This window comes from Tenrec ecaudatus, chromosome 13 (genome assembly GCF_050624435.1).
Source record: "Tenrec ecaudatus isolate mTenEca1 chromosome 13, mTenEca1.hap1, whole genome shotgun sequence".
Taxonomy (NCBI): Eukaryota; Metazoa; Chordata; class Mammalia; order Afrosoricida; family Tenrecidae; genus Tenrec; species Tenrec ecaudatus.
The window spans coordinates 110,198,182-110,213,816 of NC_134542.1; the positions used below are offsets into that span (position 1 = coordinate 110,198,182).

Consider the following 15,635-nt stretch of genomic DNA (forward strand, 5'->3'; position numbering starts at 1 on the left):
CAGACATGATTTTGCCCATGTTCCTGAAGACTTTAATGTTTCTTGCATGTTTCAGCAAACAGAAAATGGCACTGTCTTCTATGGGGATTAAAAGTAACCATGTAGGAAAATGTTTGGCTTGGTTAGCTAGATATCTGAGAGTTCAAAGCCTTAATTCTTGTACCTGTAATGATTTGACATATGATAGTTGACTTGGTAAATTTGACGTTGAAGTTTTGTTACTTTAGGTTGGTATGAATTGACTCAGTGCCAGTGATTTAATTTATTTTCATTGATACTTGTAAAGAATGGGATATAGCAATTCTGCCCTACCTGTATACTTGGGGAAAGCTTCTGACAAAGTTAAAGATAAGGTTGCTCTCTACCGTTACTTTGTAAGTCTATCTCTCAGGCTACCCATTTGAATTCTCAATCCCTCACAAAATCCTAACTCAGTTATTGCATTCTTCTATAAAGAAAAGCACTTGCAAAGAAATGATATCATACTCAACTATTGAAATGAATTTATTCAACCCTGTGTAGACCTTGCCAGGAAAATATTCAGTTTATTTTGTCTAACTCTGATTGGTTTTGAATAGACAACTTCCCTAATATAGAAGGTTAAGCTTAAAACAGTTGGATTTCTGACTCGCTTTGTTTGCCTGGTGAAGCAGTAACTACATGAGCCATAACAATAGATCCAAATTAAACCAACCCCTAAACAGTCATTTGAAACAGTTCAGCAGTGAAGAAGATGCCCAGATACTGAATATATGATTCTCAAAACAGATGAATCACATGACAGAACTGCCAAAGAGAGACTATAACATCCAGAAACACACCATCTGAGTCTGTGTTCTGTTTTATTAGCTGTAAACAATGCAAAGCCATGAGTCTGAAGGGAGGTCTTTTCTTGCATTTTCACCACGTGGCATAACAATATTTTGATTACCCAGTTCCTCCTGGGGCAAGCACTCACATAAGGGTAGAACTTTTTAAAATCTAACATAACATTGTATTGCCTAAGGGGACATTTGAAACTGACCAAAAAGGAACCCAACACAAAAAAACTCATCTACATTGTAGTTAGGACAAAACTCAGGGAAAGTAAAATTTTAATTCCAAACACATCATAAATCATCAGAGATTTTTACAGATTTCCCACTCTATGTTTGTTCCTTCTTGTTTTACCACAGGACAGATTATAATGGCATCAAATCTAAATTTCAGGTTAGCCTAAACTGAAATCTCACTTGCTCTCTTTACGAACAGCCCCTCCACACACTTTGCATTACTGTTTATTTATATCACTATTTGTAAATAGTCTCCTTGGAAAATATATCTTCAAATCCACTAGGCAACAACTTCAATTTATAGCATGGAAAATATAAAAACACTATACTCTTGTAAAGAATTGGTTACAAATGTTTTTCATTTAGTTTTTAGATGAAATATTTCTGTTTAGTTTAAAAGGGAGAGATGGTGATTTGTATGAACAAGTTCTACATTAAAGAATACTCTCTATTAACTATTATTCAATATACAATGATATTTTTCATTATTTTTAAATTTAATTTTCTTTTAGGGATTAAACAATGTTATTGCTATAGACTTTGATTACAGAGAAGAATTCATCTACTGGATTGATTCTAGCCGGCCCAACGGCAGCCGCATAAATAGAATGTGTTTAAATGGAAGTGACATGAAGGTAATTAGATATTGTAATGATTAAATATTTAACATTATATTATTATAGTTGAATTTAATAGAAAATGTGATGTGATGATTAGTAATACCACTTGTGGAATGTGTTAAATTGGTTTAAATTTCATATTCATACAGTATAAGTTAATAAGTTTTTTTTTTTCTTTTACATTTTATTAGGGACTCCAACAACTCTTACCACAATCCATACATATACATACATCAATTGTACAAAGCACACCCATACACTCCCTGTCCCAATCACTCTCAAGGCATTTGCTCTTCACCCAAGCCCCTTGCATCAGGTTCTCCTTTTTTTCCCCCGCTCCCTCCCTTTTCCCCCCTCCCTCATATGCCCTTGGTAATTTATACCTCGTTATTTTGTCATATCTTGCCCTATTCGGGGTCTCCCTTCCCCCCTTCTCTGCTGTCCCTCTCCCAGGGAAGAGGTCACATGTGGCTCCTTGTAATCAGTTCCCCCTTTCCAACCCACTCACCCTCCACTCTCCCAGCCATCGTCCCTCACGCCCTTGGTCCTGGAGGTATCATCCACCCTGGATTCCCTGTACCTTCAGCCCTCCTATGTACCAGTGTACAGCCTCTGTCCTATCCAGCCCTGCAAGGTAGAATTCGGATCATGGTAGTTGGGGGGAGGAAGCATCCAGGATCTGGGGGAAAGTAAGATGAGGCTTTTATTATTATGTTCCATCATAAGACTACTAGTTGCAATGAAATAAAGTTAAATTTATTCACTATTTGATAGGAACCTCATCACAGCCCTCCCAAATTAATCATTTTGAATTTGAATTATTAATATCTGACATTCAATTGTGTTGATTTAACTAAAAACAGCTGAATCTGAGAATGTATCATTGAAAAATAAATGTTAAAGCCTAGATTGAAATTATACTATTAGAAATATTTACTTTTGATGAATAAAATTGAATGTATTTTAATGTTTTGATTAGATAGCATTACAATTATGTACCTATTACAATTGTAGATCTAAACTAGAATTTCAAAGTAAAATTATTACACTGTTTACAAGAGGCTTAAAAAATTCATGAAAATGGAATTAAAGTAGTGTGTATACACTGAAATACATTCTAAAGCAATTAAATGCAAGTAGATGAAACCTATTAATTACTTTATATACTTTTTTGTAGGTACTTAAAACAGCATAGAGCAAACTTTAGTAGAAGTAATAAATTTTGAAAATTTTCATGAAACTGAAATGTGTACATATAAAATCCATAATAAGCAGTTTGAGTCTGAATGATGCAGGCCATGGAAAACTGTATTTAATCAAATTTTACATGTTAAGATATCATTATAGAAGGTGAATTATGAGAATGACGAGTGCAACGAATGTATAAGGGTGCTTTGCTCAATTGATGTAGGTACAGATTGTGATAAGAGCCTTATGAGCCCCAATAAAAAGATTTAAAAAAAAAAGATATCATTATAGTGTATATAACAAAAATGCTGGTGATTTCTTAAATTTAACTGAATTATCTGACAATTTCTATAAAAATTCCTAAAGTTACATTATTTAAATCTTGTCATAGATTTTTAACATATTTAAAACTTCATCTTTATACATTTTATAAAAGTACTTTAAGACATTAAAATAACTCTTGTAAAATTATTTACCATGATTACTTTAAATTATGCCATCACATAAGATCACAAAGTGCTTTGTTCTTCCATTGGGATTAGAAATTTTCTGAATTTTCTTTGTTTTTAGTTAGCCACATCAAATGTGCCAAATTTGGAATTTGAGGTGAATGAAGCAGAATAATATATGTATAGTAGATTGCATGCATAATGGCCTGATATAATTGCTTTAAATTGTTCATATTACTACTTTGTTTCTATTACAGATGTATATTTGTATTATTGCTTAGGGAAAGAAATAGTGATATGTTTTTAATGTTTTCTCGACTGTGTATACATTCCTCCAAATTCCAATTGCTTCTTTCAGTGCTAAACACACTGGAGAACTCTAAGCAAATAATCATACAGAGCAGGAATTTTTGTCATTTTATATTTGTCATATTTATATGTAAAAAGCCCATTACCTTAGTAGGAGACCTTGTGCTACAATAGATTGAGCATTGGGATACAAGCCAAAGGTTGGTGGTCTGAACCCCCAGCTGCTCTGCCAGGAAAAGATGAGACAATCAGCATTCAATCCCTCACAGCCCCAGAAACCTAGGGGCTCTTCTCTGCCCTCCAGGGCTGCTAATCGTCAGCATTGACTCTACAATAGTGGGATGCAATCTTACTCAACTTAATGTTGGATGGGCTAGATATGAACCCATTAATTCTATGTAGTTTGAGTTCCCTTTAGTTAGGTTAGGAGCCTGGAGGCCCAGGGGTTAAGCTTTCAGGCTGCTACCCACAATGCAGCAGTTAGAAACCACCAACCACTCTTTGGAGAAAGAGTTTTCTACTCTGTTAAGAGTTGTAGTCTCTGAAACCCACAGGGGCAGTTCTACCCTGTCCTATAATGTCTAAATGAGTTAGAATTGACTTGATGACAGTGAGTTGGTTTATGTTTTTGGTTAGGCTCCAGGCACGCACTCAAATGGGCACTACACTGACTGTAGGGTCTCTGTGAATTAGAATGGACTCAATGGTAGTGAGTTTGATTTGATTAAGTTCAAAATATTTACTAATTGTCTATTTTGTGTTTTCTTCCATTGTAATTGATAATTAAAACAGGCAAGAGTAGTTGGGAGTGTGTGAGTTCTATTGCTATCCTTGTGGGAATCTGCCAAAGATAAATATTATCATTAATTCTTTGTATGTGTGTGATAAAGTTTTTAAATCCCAATTGGTAAGTGACTAAGCAAATACAGTACTATAACAAATGTGATCAACAACTATTGAACTACTCCAATAACATTTGACTTCAACTTTATTTCCTTAAAGCTAGTATGTAATTTCTAGAGATCTGGTATGTCTTTGGGAATCTCTCAGAAACAAGTAAATAATTGTATTTTGGTAAATTGTTCTATTCTTAACAGAATTACTTTCTAATGTTCAAAGAGGATTGTTTATCTCTGTAGAACTCAAGAAGCGACTTCTCCATTCTTGTTCTGGGCATTTGCAATGTTAACTTCTTTCATTCTTGTGTGTTAGGTAGTACACAACACAGCTGTTCCAAATGCTCTTGCTGTTGATTGGATTGGAAAAAACCTCTATTGGTCTGACACAGAAAAAAGAATCATTGAAGTATCCAAGCTCAATGGCTTATATCCTACTATTCTTGTTAGCAAAAGGCTGAAGTTTCCGAGGGACCTGACTTTAGATCCTCTAGCTGGGTTAGTAACAAATATTAAACTGTTTACATTACAAAGTAGGACTGTAGTTTACATTCCATTTCTACAGAATAATGTCATGGGAATTCAATGTAAAACATATGTTGCAAACATTCACATTAACAAATTTTTAAAATGGTGTCATGACTGTCATGTGAAAAACTAAAATGGACTAGATCTTACAGTAATCATTTTAAAAATTAAATACAACTGTTTTACTAACTAATCAATAAATGTACTGTGGAAATGAAAAAAGCAAACATATATCACTGAGTTGTTTCTTTCAAACCTTGGAAGCTAGAGTAAAAAGAAACTCTCAGATAGTATTTTGAAATATTGGTGGTATTCACATATATGGATTAAATAATATCTGAACCTCTTTCTAGAAAGAGATGTAAACTATAAGTAATAAGGTACATCTAATTTGGGATGTATGAGAAGGTTCATGTTGGAGGGGACAATAAAGGGCTCTAATTCCATAGTCAGAACTCATAATAAATGTCCTGAGAGTGATGTAGCAGGTGATGTGTATGAAATATGATCATCTTCTCAAACTGTACATCTTGGTCAAGATGATGATAGAGACAGTTGTTGCTAGGTACCGCTGAGTTGTCCGGACTCACAGCGACCCAGGCACAGCAAAATGAAACAGCACCCTGCCCTGCACATCCTCACAATTGGTCTCAGATTTGAAGCCATGGTTTCAAGCCCTGTGTTAATCCATCTCATCAAGGGGTAAGACTATGCAAATGGAGAAGTTGAGATGCAGATGAAATTTAGAACTTCAATTGTATGAGGTCAGACTATTTGAAAAGCAAATTTGCTTAGTGACTTCAAAAGTGTCATTGCCATTATTCACAATTTACTATTTTCTAATTGATAGCATTTAATGGAGAAAAACATTTTCCACTTTGTTGCTAGTTGCTATAGAATTGACTCTGGTTAAGTGCAAGCACTTGTAAAGGGTTAAAGAGATATATGTAAACATTCTCTAATTAAAGTTATTTGAATAAATCTTTTCAATATTTTGGAAATTAATGAAATATCGTTAGTATTTTGGTTTCCCGTGATTAATTCTTCTGAGGAGCATGCACCCCATTATTGTCATTGTTCCCTTTATAAGCCTGTTTGACTGTAAGGTGATTTCTAGGATGGGCTTGATGGGTGTCTAAAGGCCACTGTCTTGAGACCAATCTCTGTTCTGCCAGTCTCTATCTTATCAGTGATTCTTGTCTTTTCATTATTGTGAATTTTGTTCTACATTTTTATCCTATTCTTTATAGGTCATTCTGCAGGCCCAGTCAGAATGATTACTAGCAATGGAGACTCTTCTTCACATAGTCATTGATCCTTCAGATTGCTATCTTGTGTTTTGATTTACTTTACTCTAGATGGAGAAGAGACAAATAGTTGCCTCTTAGATGCCCGCGGATTTGAGATTTTCAAACTATGTTCAAGAACGAGATATCAATTCCAGAATCCCTAATATAACATTAATTATGTAATTTAAGACTAATGTATGTTTTACATATGAACTTCAGGGTCCTCCTGAATCTGTGCTGACATCATTCTTCACATTGCTTAATTATCAAAGTATATATTTCTCTTTTCAAATAAAATGTTTAATTAAGAAATTTAATGGTATTTCTGGTGGCAAAGAATGCTTTCATGGCCTTTATAATACACTATACCCTCAGTATCATTCCCAAAATGATGCTGATTAAAAACACACAGGCGTTTCTAACAATGATTACATGTGTTGGTGTTCTAATTCATGAGGCTTGTCCTGGTAGCACGATGGATTAAACATCGGGGTCCTACCTGAAAGGTCGAGATCACAGCCCACCAGCAGCCACTGGAAATAAACATGAGGCAATCTGCTTCCATAATGATTTACAGCCCCCAAACTAGCATGGAGCAGTTCTACTATTGTAGAGATGACAATGAGCTAGAATCGATGTGTCAGCAATATTTTATTCATTTGGTTTGTCCGCTTGTTTGTTTAATGTCATGTTTTTATCTTTTGTCAAGAATGTGGATAAAATATCTGAAAAGAAATATTTCATTTAGAATTTATTTTTAAAATGGAATATGCCAGGTTTGGGAGCATATAGAAAATTGTTCATGTCACCTCTTTCAATTACTTACCCCAAACCAATCCCGCTGCTGTGGGGATTCTGACGTACAGTCACCTCGGTAAGCGTTTGAGGCTTTGCATGAGCAGAAGCTTCGTCATTCCCTAGAGGAACCGGTGACGGGCGCGACTGCCCTAGTGAATCACTATAAGTCAGAAGTGACGTAAGAGCAGTGGGAAACTCAAATTTTGAATTACATGGATATAGAAATGCATTTAAGAAATAAAAACGATTTCTTCACCTACTTAAAACAAAGCTGTGCCTTAAGTTTCACGAGGATACATTCCTAAGTAATCTCTATCCGTTTATTTGCATTTTATGGGGTGCAATATTTACATTTAATTCAAATGTCTTAGTTCAGTGTCATGTTTTTAACCGTATTGCTTCCCCTTCTCTGTCTGAATTGTTCTGCTCTACGGCATCCAATAAAGTAATACAATCACTGTTCTTTCTGTGCCGGTGGAAATGTTTCATATCTGCCTTGTCCAAATTGATAGCCACATAGGATTAAAGAACATTGAAATGTAGCTATTTAACTAAGAAACAATTCAGTTCACTAAGTTTTATTTCATTTGAAATAATTAAAAATTAATAGTCACAATTAGCTAGTGCTATCATATTGAACAATGAAGATTTAAACAAAAGAAATATACTCCTTCCTAATCAACTTTGAATAACCCATACTTATAAATAAAATTTAAACAATATATGATAATAGTTTTTCTTGCTCCAGCATTATAAATGTATTTTGAAGGATTATCTCTTTTAGTTTAGGACATTTATTATTTGTTGATACTTTTAACAAAGTTTATTCTCTAATATATGTACTAGTTTATATACTAATGGAAGCATAACGAAAATGATATTAACATTCCAAATTGAACATCAGGTTTAATTTAAAACCTTAGAAATATTTGCATCAAAGTATACTTCAATGAAGATACAAAGTTTCAATAATTAATTTTGAAAAAGCTAAGCTAAAATTTGAAAAATGTTGTGACATGTTGCTTTGAATGTCTTTAAGCAAAATGTTGTTGATTTTCTTTGCTAGGTATTTATATTGGATTGATTGTTGTGAGTTTCCTCACATTGGCCGTGTTGGAATGGATGGAACCAATCAAAGTGTTGTCATAGAAACCAAGATTTCTAGACCTATGGCACTTACCATAGATTATGTCAACCAGAGACTCTACTGGGCTGATGAAAATCACATTGAATTCAGCAACATGGATGGTTCTCACAGACACAAAGGTTGGTTGGTCCAGTGGCACAAATGATTCAGCATTTCATCAGTTCATAAAATAATCTGCTGGAAAGATGTATTTATGCATATTTTTATTTTTGAATGCCTTTAGAAATATATTTCTTAATTTATGATATTATTGGAGTCCTTTATAACACCAATGGCAATTTGAATTAGATGTGTTTCAGAAATTATTTCGTTCATGCACAAATAATTTTGACACTGTATCATTAAGTGACTGATAGTTTTGTAGGTGAATACAAATGTGTATCCTAATTGGCAGAAATAAGAAGATATTTGTATGTAAAGATTAGGTTCTTATTACATTCTGGTAGAATTTTCATTTTTTAAAGAATTTGTTTGTTTTAACTATACATCTTTACGAAGAGTAAAGTAATATCACTTGAAGGTGAATTATTTGAATAGTTATTTGAAGGTGAATAAATATAAAACTCCTCAGATACTTCATTTTCTGTTCTTGATAAAAGTCAGGAGATTTGAAAAGCATAGCCCTAAGCAAATGATAGGAGAAATTGGATTTAAAGAGAGATGCTCAAATTGGCAGTTAAAGAAAGTTTATGGGGGAGAGGGGAATGAGGAAATTAAAAAGAATAGCAAAGAAGGCCATAATATAGAAGAAAGGGGGGAAAGATAACATGGGCATAAAAAATCCACAAACGATTCAAATGGCATTCTATGTAGATGCATGTTGCCTTCTGTGTATTAGATCTTTTCTCTAGAACAAGAACATGAATGTTCAGCTGTCGCTACTAAACGAAGGTTACCTTGTTACCATGCGTTTATGTTAAAAACAGATACCTCAAAAGACAAGTTCATGGAGAGGTCTTCAATGACACCCCAAGTTAGTATGGCTTAATTTACCAGCTTGTGTTGTTAGATTTGGGGAAGGAAGGCAAGCTTACCTTGGGCGCACGGAAGAATAGGACCAGTGGAGATGCAAAAGCAACGAAAGCTAGTTCAAGCTAGGGCTTCCTCCCTCGGCAGCCTGGCACGGAGCGTCCTGACCGCTTTGTTTCCTGGGTTTTTATAGGCCAGGGGCAAGGGGCAGGGCAAGGGGCAGTCCAGGGTTGCTGTTCTTTAAACTTATTGGAGAAAACTTATGGCGCCAGCATTATCCAGCGGTGATTGGTGGGTTGGTTCGCACTTGCTTTTCTGATTGGTTGGTCACTGGTGAGCTGTCACTCGAACTCTATTGGCTAATGTGTCATCAGGCAATGTGTCCCATTGGTTAGGTCGGATCAGGAGCTGCCAGGCGATGTCTCATTGGTTAGGTGGATCAGGTGATGTGTTGCATCAGTGACCCGGAACTTGAAAACGAAACTGAATCTGAAACCGAAACCTAGGCCTCCATCAAACCCCGGCTTTCATATATCCTGTTTTAACTTTTACTCTGCGGATTCTAGCAGTTGCACACCCGTGCCCCACAGTTTGTACTCTGGTAAGATTAGGACGTTCATGTCAGTGGGTCTCTCACAAATGTATGGTGGTATGGCGTCCTAAGAAAGTTCTTTAGACAGCCCCTAGGCAGCATGTAGTTTCAGAAGAGAGGCAAAAGGTCCTGCATTCACACTCCTTCAAATGTTGCCTAAGTGCCTGCAGATGAATGTCTAAATGATTACCTCTTGCAAACTACCAATGCTGCCTAGTGGCTTCACAGGAAGCTTTTGGAGGGGTTTGGTAACGGAAGGAACATTTGAGGTGTGACCACCCGTGTAGTTAGTTGGTTTCGTCACTTACTAAGGGGTTGGCATGCCAATGACAGAGATAAAGAAATTCATTAGGATGCAATTTAAGTGAAGAATTATTTAAAGATCACGTTAGGACTTTGACTGAAACAGAAGTAATGTTGACACAGGGAAATCTCAACATTCAGCAGTTTGATCTCTTGTAAAGCATTAAAAACTAAATGCTCTACAATATTCTTTGATAGTGTCACTGAAGGTTTCATTGGGGCAACCAGCATTTTTCCCGTATGGAACCACAGGCTCGACCATTTGTAACATCTCTATAAAACACTACGCTGTGACAATGTATTACATGGTTCTAAAATTTCCCTATAACGCATGATGTATATAATTTTTGGTTTGTTAGGTGAATATCAAGATATATTAATTGCAACATCAAATGTTTGCCTCCTTTTAATTCAAACCTTTGCTGCTTGAATGACACAAATTATAGTTTACAAAAGACTAGGTCTATTACAACTTATTGACCCTATCAAATACTTATTATTTAAAGATCCTCAGAGACTAATACTTTGAAAGATTTTTTTTTAAATAAAAAGAAAATAAAGATTTAACACAAAATTAAATAAGCAAATAAAGTGTCTTCTCATGCTAATACTGATCATTTGAGGAGACATTTATAACTGAAAGAAAGGATACTAAGTCGATGACCACAGATATTCTACTATAAATTGATTAACTTGTCTAAATTCGATTTTCAAAATACCTTTATGTTTGAGTGGGTAGAAAAGAAAAGTGAACAAGTAATTGCCTTCAGAATATTTTCTCCTGAAGGCACTCACAAAGACTAGTGTAGAATAATGAAGTGCTTTATCAGACATCTGCCAATAGATGAATGCAACCCAATAATTATCTGGTAGTTACTAATGAGCTACTAATTGTCATTCTGAATGACGCTAGCTTCATAGCCAATGACAGGAAGGCCATTCATTTGCAATTGTTAAGAAGAATAGAATTATTTTACTCCTTGCATTTGCCACACAAAAAACATGTTGTGGTCTCCTCATTGCATATTGGGAGCCAGAAATTTTTTTTAATAATAACTTAGTTAATTATAGCCATTTTTTCTTTCTGTAGACTGTTTTTTAAATTTATCTCATTTTAAAACTTTATTTAAATTGAGACCAGAGCGAATCAGAATTTTAGGGCATGCCAATCCAACTAAGTAATTTGAAAAAAATGTTGGTTACATCGACAATATGAGCATAATGGGTTTTCCACAATCTAAAATATTAACATGGAGATACATTAAGTCTTGAAAAGGCCTTTACCATTTACAGAGTTATTTGTGTGTTCTTTGCAAGCATATTCTCATTTGAGCTACACGGTAACTGAAAAGAAAGCACTCATTTTACTCGTTCAGCCCAAGGACATCTGTGGTATCTGGATTGTATCTCTTAAGCAAAAGATCAGACTACCTCCAAGTTATTTGTCATTTTCTATTTACTTGGGAACTTGGTTCCTGTTTCTCTGCACTCTCATCTACATCATGTCCAAACACCATGCTGCAAACTAAAACAACAACAACGAATCGTTTTGGAAGTTTAGGACCAGTTTGATTTGAGCCGATGCACATGAGCATTTTCCTAATCACGGTGTATACCATTCTACTGCTTATTTTGCGCTTCAAAAATATTAAAGTCTAGTATAATGTATATGCTAATATAATAACAAAACAGAATAGTATGCATGTACTTTAATGACTAAATCAATTTATTTAAAATTGCCTCTTCATTGATTCAAGGATTTTAAATTTCTCAATGTTTCCACCCTTTTAGCTTTAGCTACCCTTTAATGCATTCATTCGACAGACATGTACTGACCTCTCCCTCTATGCCATGCAGTATGATGGTGTAGTGATTACGTGCTGGACTGTGATCTGAACAGTCGGTAGTTCAAAGCCACCAACAGCTCGGTGAGAGAAAGATTGGGATTTCTATTCCTGTATATGCCATGATCTTAGGGTTATAAAGATGAAAAAGACACGTTCTGCCTTCAAAATACTTATATTTAAAGTTAGGTTAGGTATTTATACAATACACAAAATATTGTATAAATCCAAACAGAAATAAAGATACCATTACAGAAAGAAAAAAAATATGGTTACTGAGCCTTTGAAGAATCAATGTGTAAACAGACTTTTAAAAGTTTGTGCAAGAATTATTTTATCTTCCAAAAACTTTCTGAAATCTCTCATATTTATTAAAAAGCCCTCCCTTTCCATATGGGAAATGCTGAAAGGATTCAACATAAGGAGTCAACAGGGGGTGTAAATGCATGACAGTCTTGAAACTACATGGGGGCCTACTTTGGCAATGACTGTAAATCATGTAAGGGCAGTTGATAGCACTAGATGAACAGGGCCAATTGGAAACAGATGTGATTGGGCTTGTAAGCTAACTAATTTTTAATATATTCTGTGCCTCATACGAAGCCATAGTTGGTGCTTAATTGGGAAAGTGTCATTATCACATTTGACTAAAACATGTAAAATAGAGAGCAAACTATTTGTGAAATGTTCATTTATTTTAGGAGAAAATGCCACATTTACCATTGTAGTGATGGTAATAAAGGTTAAATTTAATAGTTTGATAGTTAGTTAGCAAGTAAAAGAAATCTTAAAGTTAAAAATGCTAGAAATATTAACAATTGAGATTTAAATATTTAAGCATTGATAGCTATTATTAGTTACTTAGGGAAGGGGAAAATTAATTTTTAATGATTTACTCATTTCACATGTTATGTACGTCGTTTTTGGAAAGTATTTGAAAGGTTCTCAGGAGCATCTCTAAACTTTAAGCTCTATTTTGAAAATAGATGCAGTACTTTTAATAAAATAATCAGCATAATAAGAATTCCAAGAATTTAATTAAATGTATTTTAATACGATAGTCAAGAGCTTGGCTGCTCACCAAAGAGGGTAGCAATGATAGCAAGTGTATCTTTTCCTAAAAAGTGTTTTAAAACACCAGGCATTTTCACAAATTGAAAAATTGCAAATGAGTAAATTTCTCTCCTCTCAAGCTCCCTATGAACTTTAGGTCCAGTACATACCTTGAAGTAAAAAGAATTTTTCCTGAATGGAAGATGCACCCTTTTAGGATCATAAAGGAAGCCTGGGAATCATAAATATAAAGGTAGATTCCAGCAAATTTAATGTGAATTAGATTTTGTTTCTGCTCTGAAGAGAATGTGTTAGGATGGAGTCATTAGCGAAACAAAATTCATAGACACTCATATGTGTATAAGAAAGAGCCTTATATACAAGAGCAATTGATTATTGAGAAAACACCCAAGCCCTGTCCAGATCAAGTCCATAAGTACAATATTACCCCATATGTCTGTGCAAATCTAAAATCCTCTTCAGACTCACAAAACACATGCAATGACACTGAATCCTGGAAGATCACACACCGGTGTGTGGGGAGTCTTAGAGATTCAGTGGCATTGTAGCATCTAAGCACTGGCAGGGGTCTCCACATGGCCTCTACAGCTCCCAGGGCTTTAGCATAGTTCCTTGTGTCTTGTCAGCTGCAATGTCTCCCAGAGAGTGAGCAGAAAGAGAGAGCATCTCCTTAGCACCTCCAAATGAGGTCCTCAAGTTGCAATCAGATTGACAGCATAAACCTCACTCCTTCACTCTGAATGCTCAAAGTGACACCAGATTATGTAACTACTATACCAGCCCAGCCCAAATCAAGTACTTAAGTCCAGTATTACCCCTTAAGTCTGAAACTAGTCCATAAATCCCTTTTCAGACTCATGCAGTCACACACAATGATGCAGAATGGAAAATAATCACAGGCTGGTGGGTGCAAATGCTTATAGATCCAATGGTGGTGGATGCATCTCCTGGGCTCTGGCTGACATCAGTGTGGCTCAAAGTGGCTCCTCAATAGGAAGGTGAAGCACAGAGAGAGGAGAGGTTCCCAGGACCCTGCTTATGAGAAGGCCACACCCACAAAGAGGTACAATCAGGCTGTTACCTCATTGACAGGTTAGACTCCACCCCTTCACTCTGTTTATCAAGGTGACTTGAGATTATGGTATGTAAGCACCGCAGAGGATAAATATTTTCCCCATGCATCAGTTTCTTCATGTATAACTATAGTCTTTGAGCAGAACAAAATACCAAAGGGAAATTCAAATATAACATTCAACACTTGTAAATAGTGGACTAAATAATATGTTCATAATATTTGCTGAGTCCTAACGATTTAATTGCAGATTAGTATTCTTCATTGTAATCATGAGATAGGCTAAAAAAATCTATGGTAATCAAATACTTCTTCTCTGTGCCTTGATGAGTCTCAAATTGTCAATACAATCCCTAGTTCTCCCTAACTTTGTATTATTTCCAAGGTTATTAACATTCCTTAAATGTGAGAATTTGTTAACTGGCCAAGTCAGAAATCAGGGAATACATATAGTCTTCCTTATATAAGATATTTAGCATATATAATTTAGGATTATCCAACATTCTGGGGGAAAAGTATGTACTCATAACCACTCATTTTTTTTCTGAAGTGTTATAGTAGGATATGATTCTAAACTATAGTTTTTACACTGAGCTGTCTTTTATTTGCAGACAAATTGTTTGAAATTTCAGGTAATTTTGTTCACCGTGGCTCTTCATTTAAGCAAGAACTATTTCTGAACACCTAGACCTGAGGAACTTCATATTGATGCATCCAATTCTACTGTTTGTTTATTTCTCTGGAAATTGGTTTGTGCTGTGAGGGGGGAAGTTTGGTGTTCTGATTTTAAAATCCATTTAAGCAACCTATGTAGTGGTAGTCTAGCTAATTAATGTTGGGGAAAAAAATCAGATCTCAGCTTATACACACACACACCACACAGAGCACATACAAACACATATCAAAACATCCTCCACAAAGAGCACATGAGCACACACATAAACCTCACACAGAGCGAGCACACAGTTACACTCAGTACACAGAGCATGCACACATGCAGCACGCACACATGAGCACATAGAGTACAAAACACACACACACAGAGCACACATTCACACACAGAGCACGCACACACATAAACCCCACACAGAGAGAGCACACACACATTTACACACAGAGTACAAAAAGCACGTGCACACAGAGGCACACATCCACAGACACAGAGCACGCACGTGCGCGCACACACACACACACACACACACACACTCCACACCCAGGGCACATCCTGTGTATATAGACGCACACCTTGAAGAAACAGAGGACCTTGTTATTTAGAAGATTAAACTTTCATTAAGTCCACCAGAGAAAAGGAGGAGAGTCGGAAATGACTTGGCCCCCACCCCTCAAATTCAAACTGTTCAAAACTTCTTTCTGGGTTTGTGATGGAATTTTAATGTTTTCAGGGTAAATTTTTTATTTTTAATCTCTATCATTCACACTCCATTACAATCAGTAGACTTCACAGGCTATTTTATGTCAGATGTGGATGTGCTGCTGTTTACAAT

The 15,635-nt window shown here is 35.5% G+C and overlaps 1 protein-coding gene across 1 annotated transcript in view; it reads left to right on the plus strand.

Annotated features, from left to right (window-relative positions):
* Positions 1-15,635, plus strand: part of LRP1B (LDL receptor related protein 1B) — a 1,653,255-nt gene that overhangs the window by 1,395,475 nt on the left and 242,145 nt on the right. Inside the window, exons 58-60 of the mRNA XM_075529151.1 lie at positions 1,565-1,687; positions 4,831-5,012; positions 8,196-8,395. Of these exons, the coding sequence (XP_075385266.1) occupies positions 1,565-1,687; positions 4,831-5,012; positions 8,196-8,395 (505 nt within the window). The remainder of the gene's footprint in view (positions 1-1,564; positions 1,688-4,830; positions 5,013-8,195; positions 8,396-15,635) is intronic.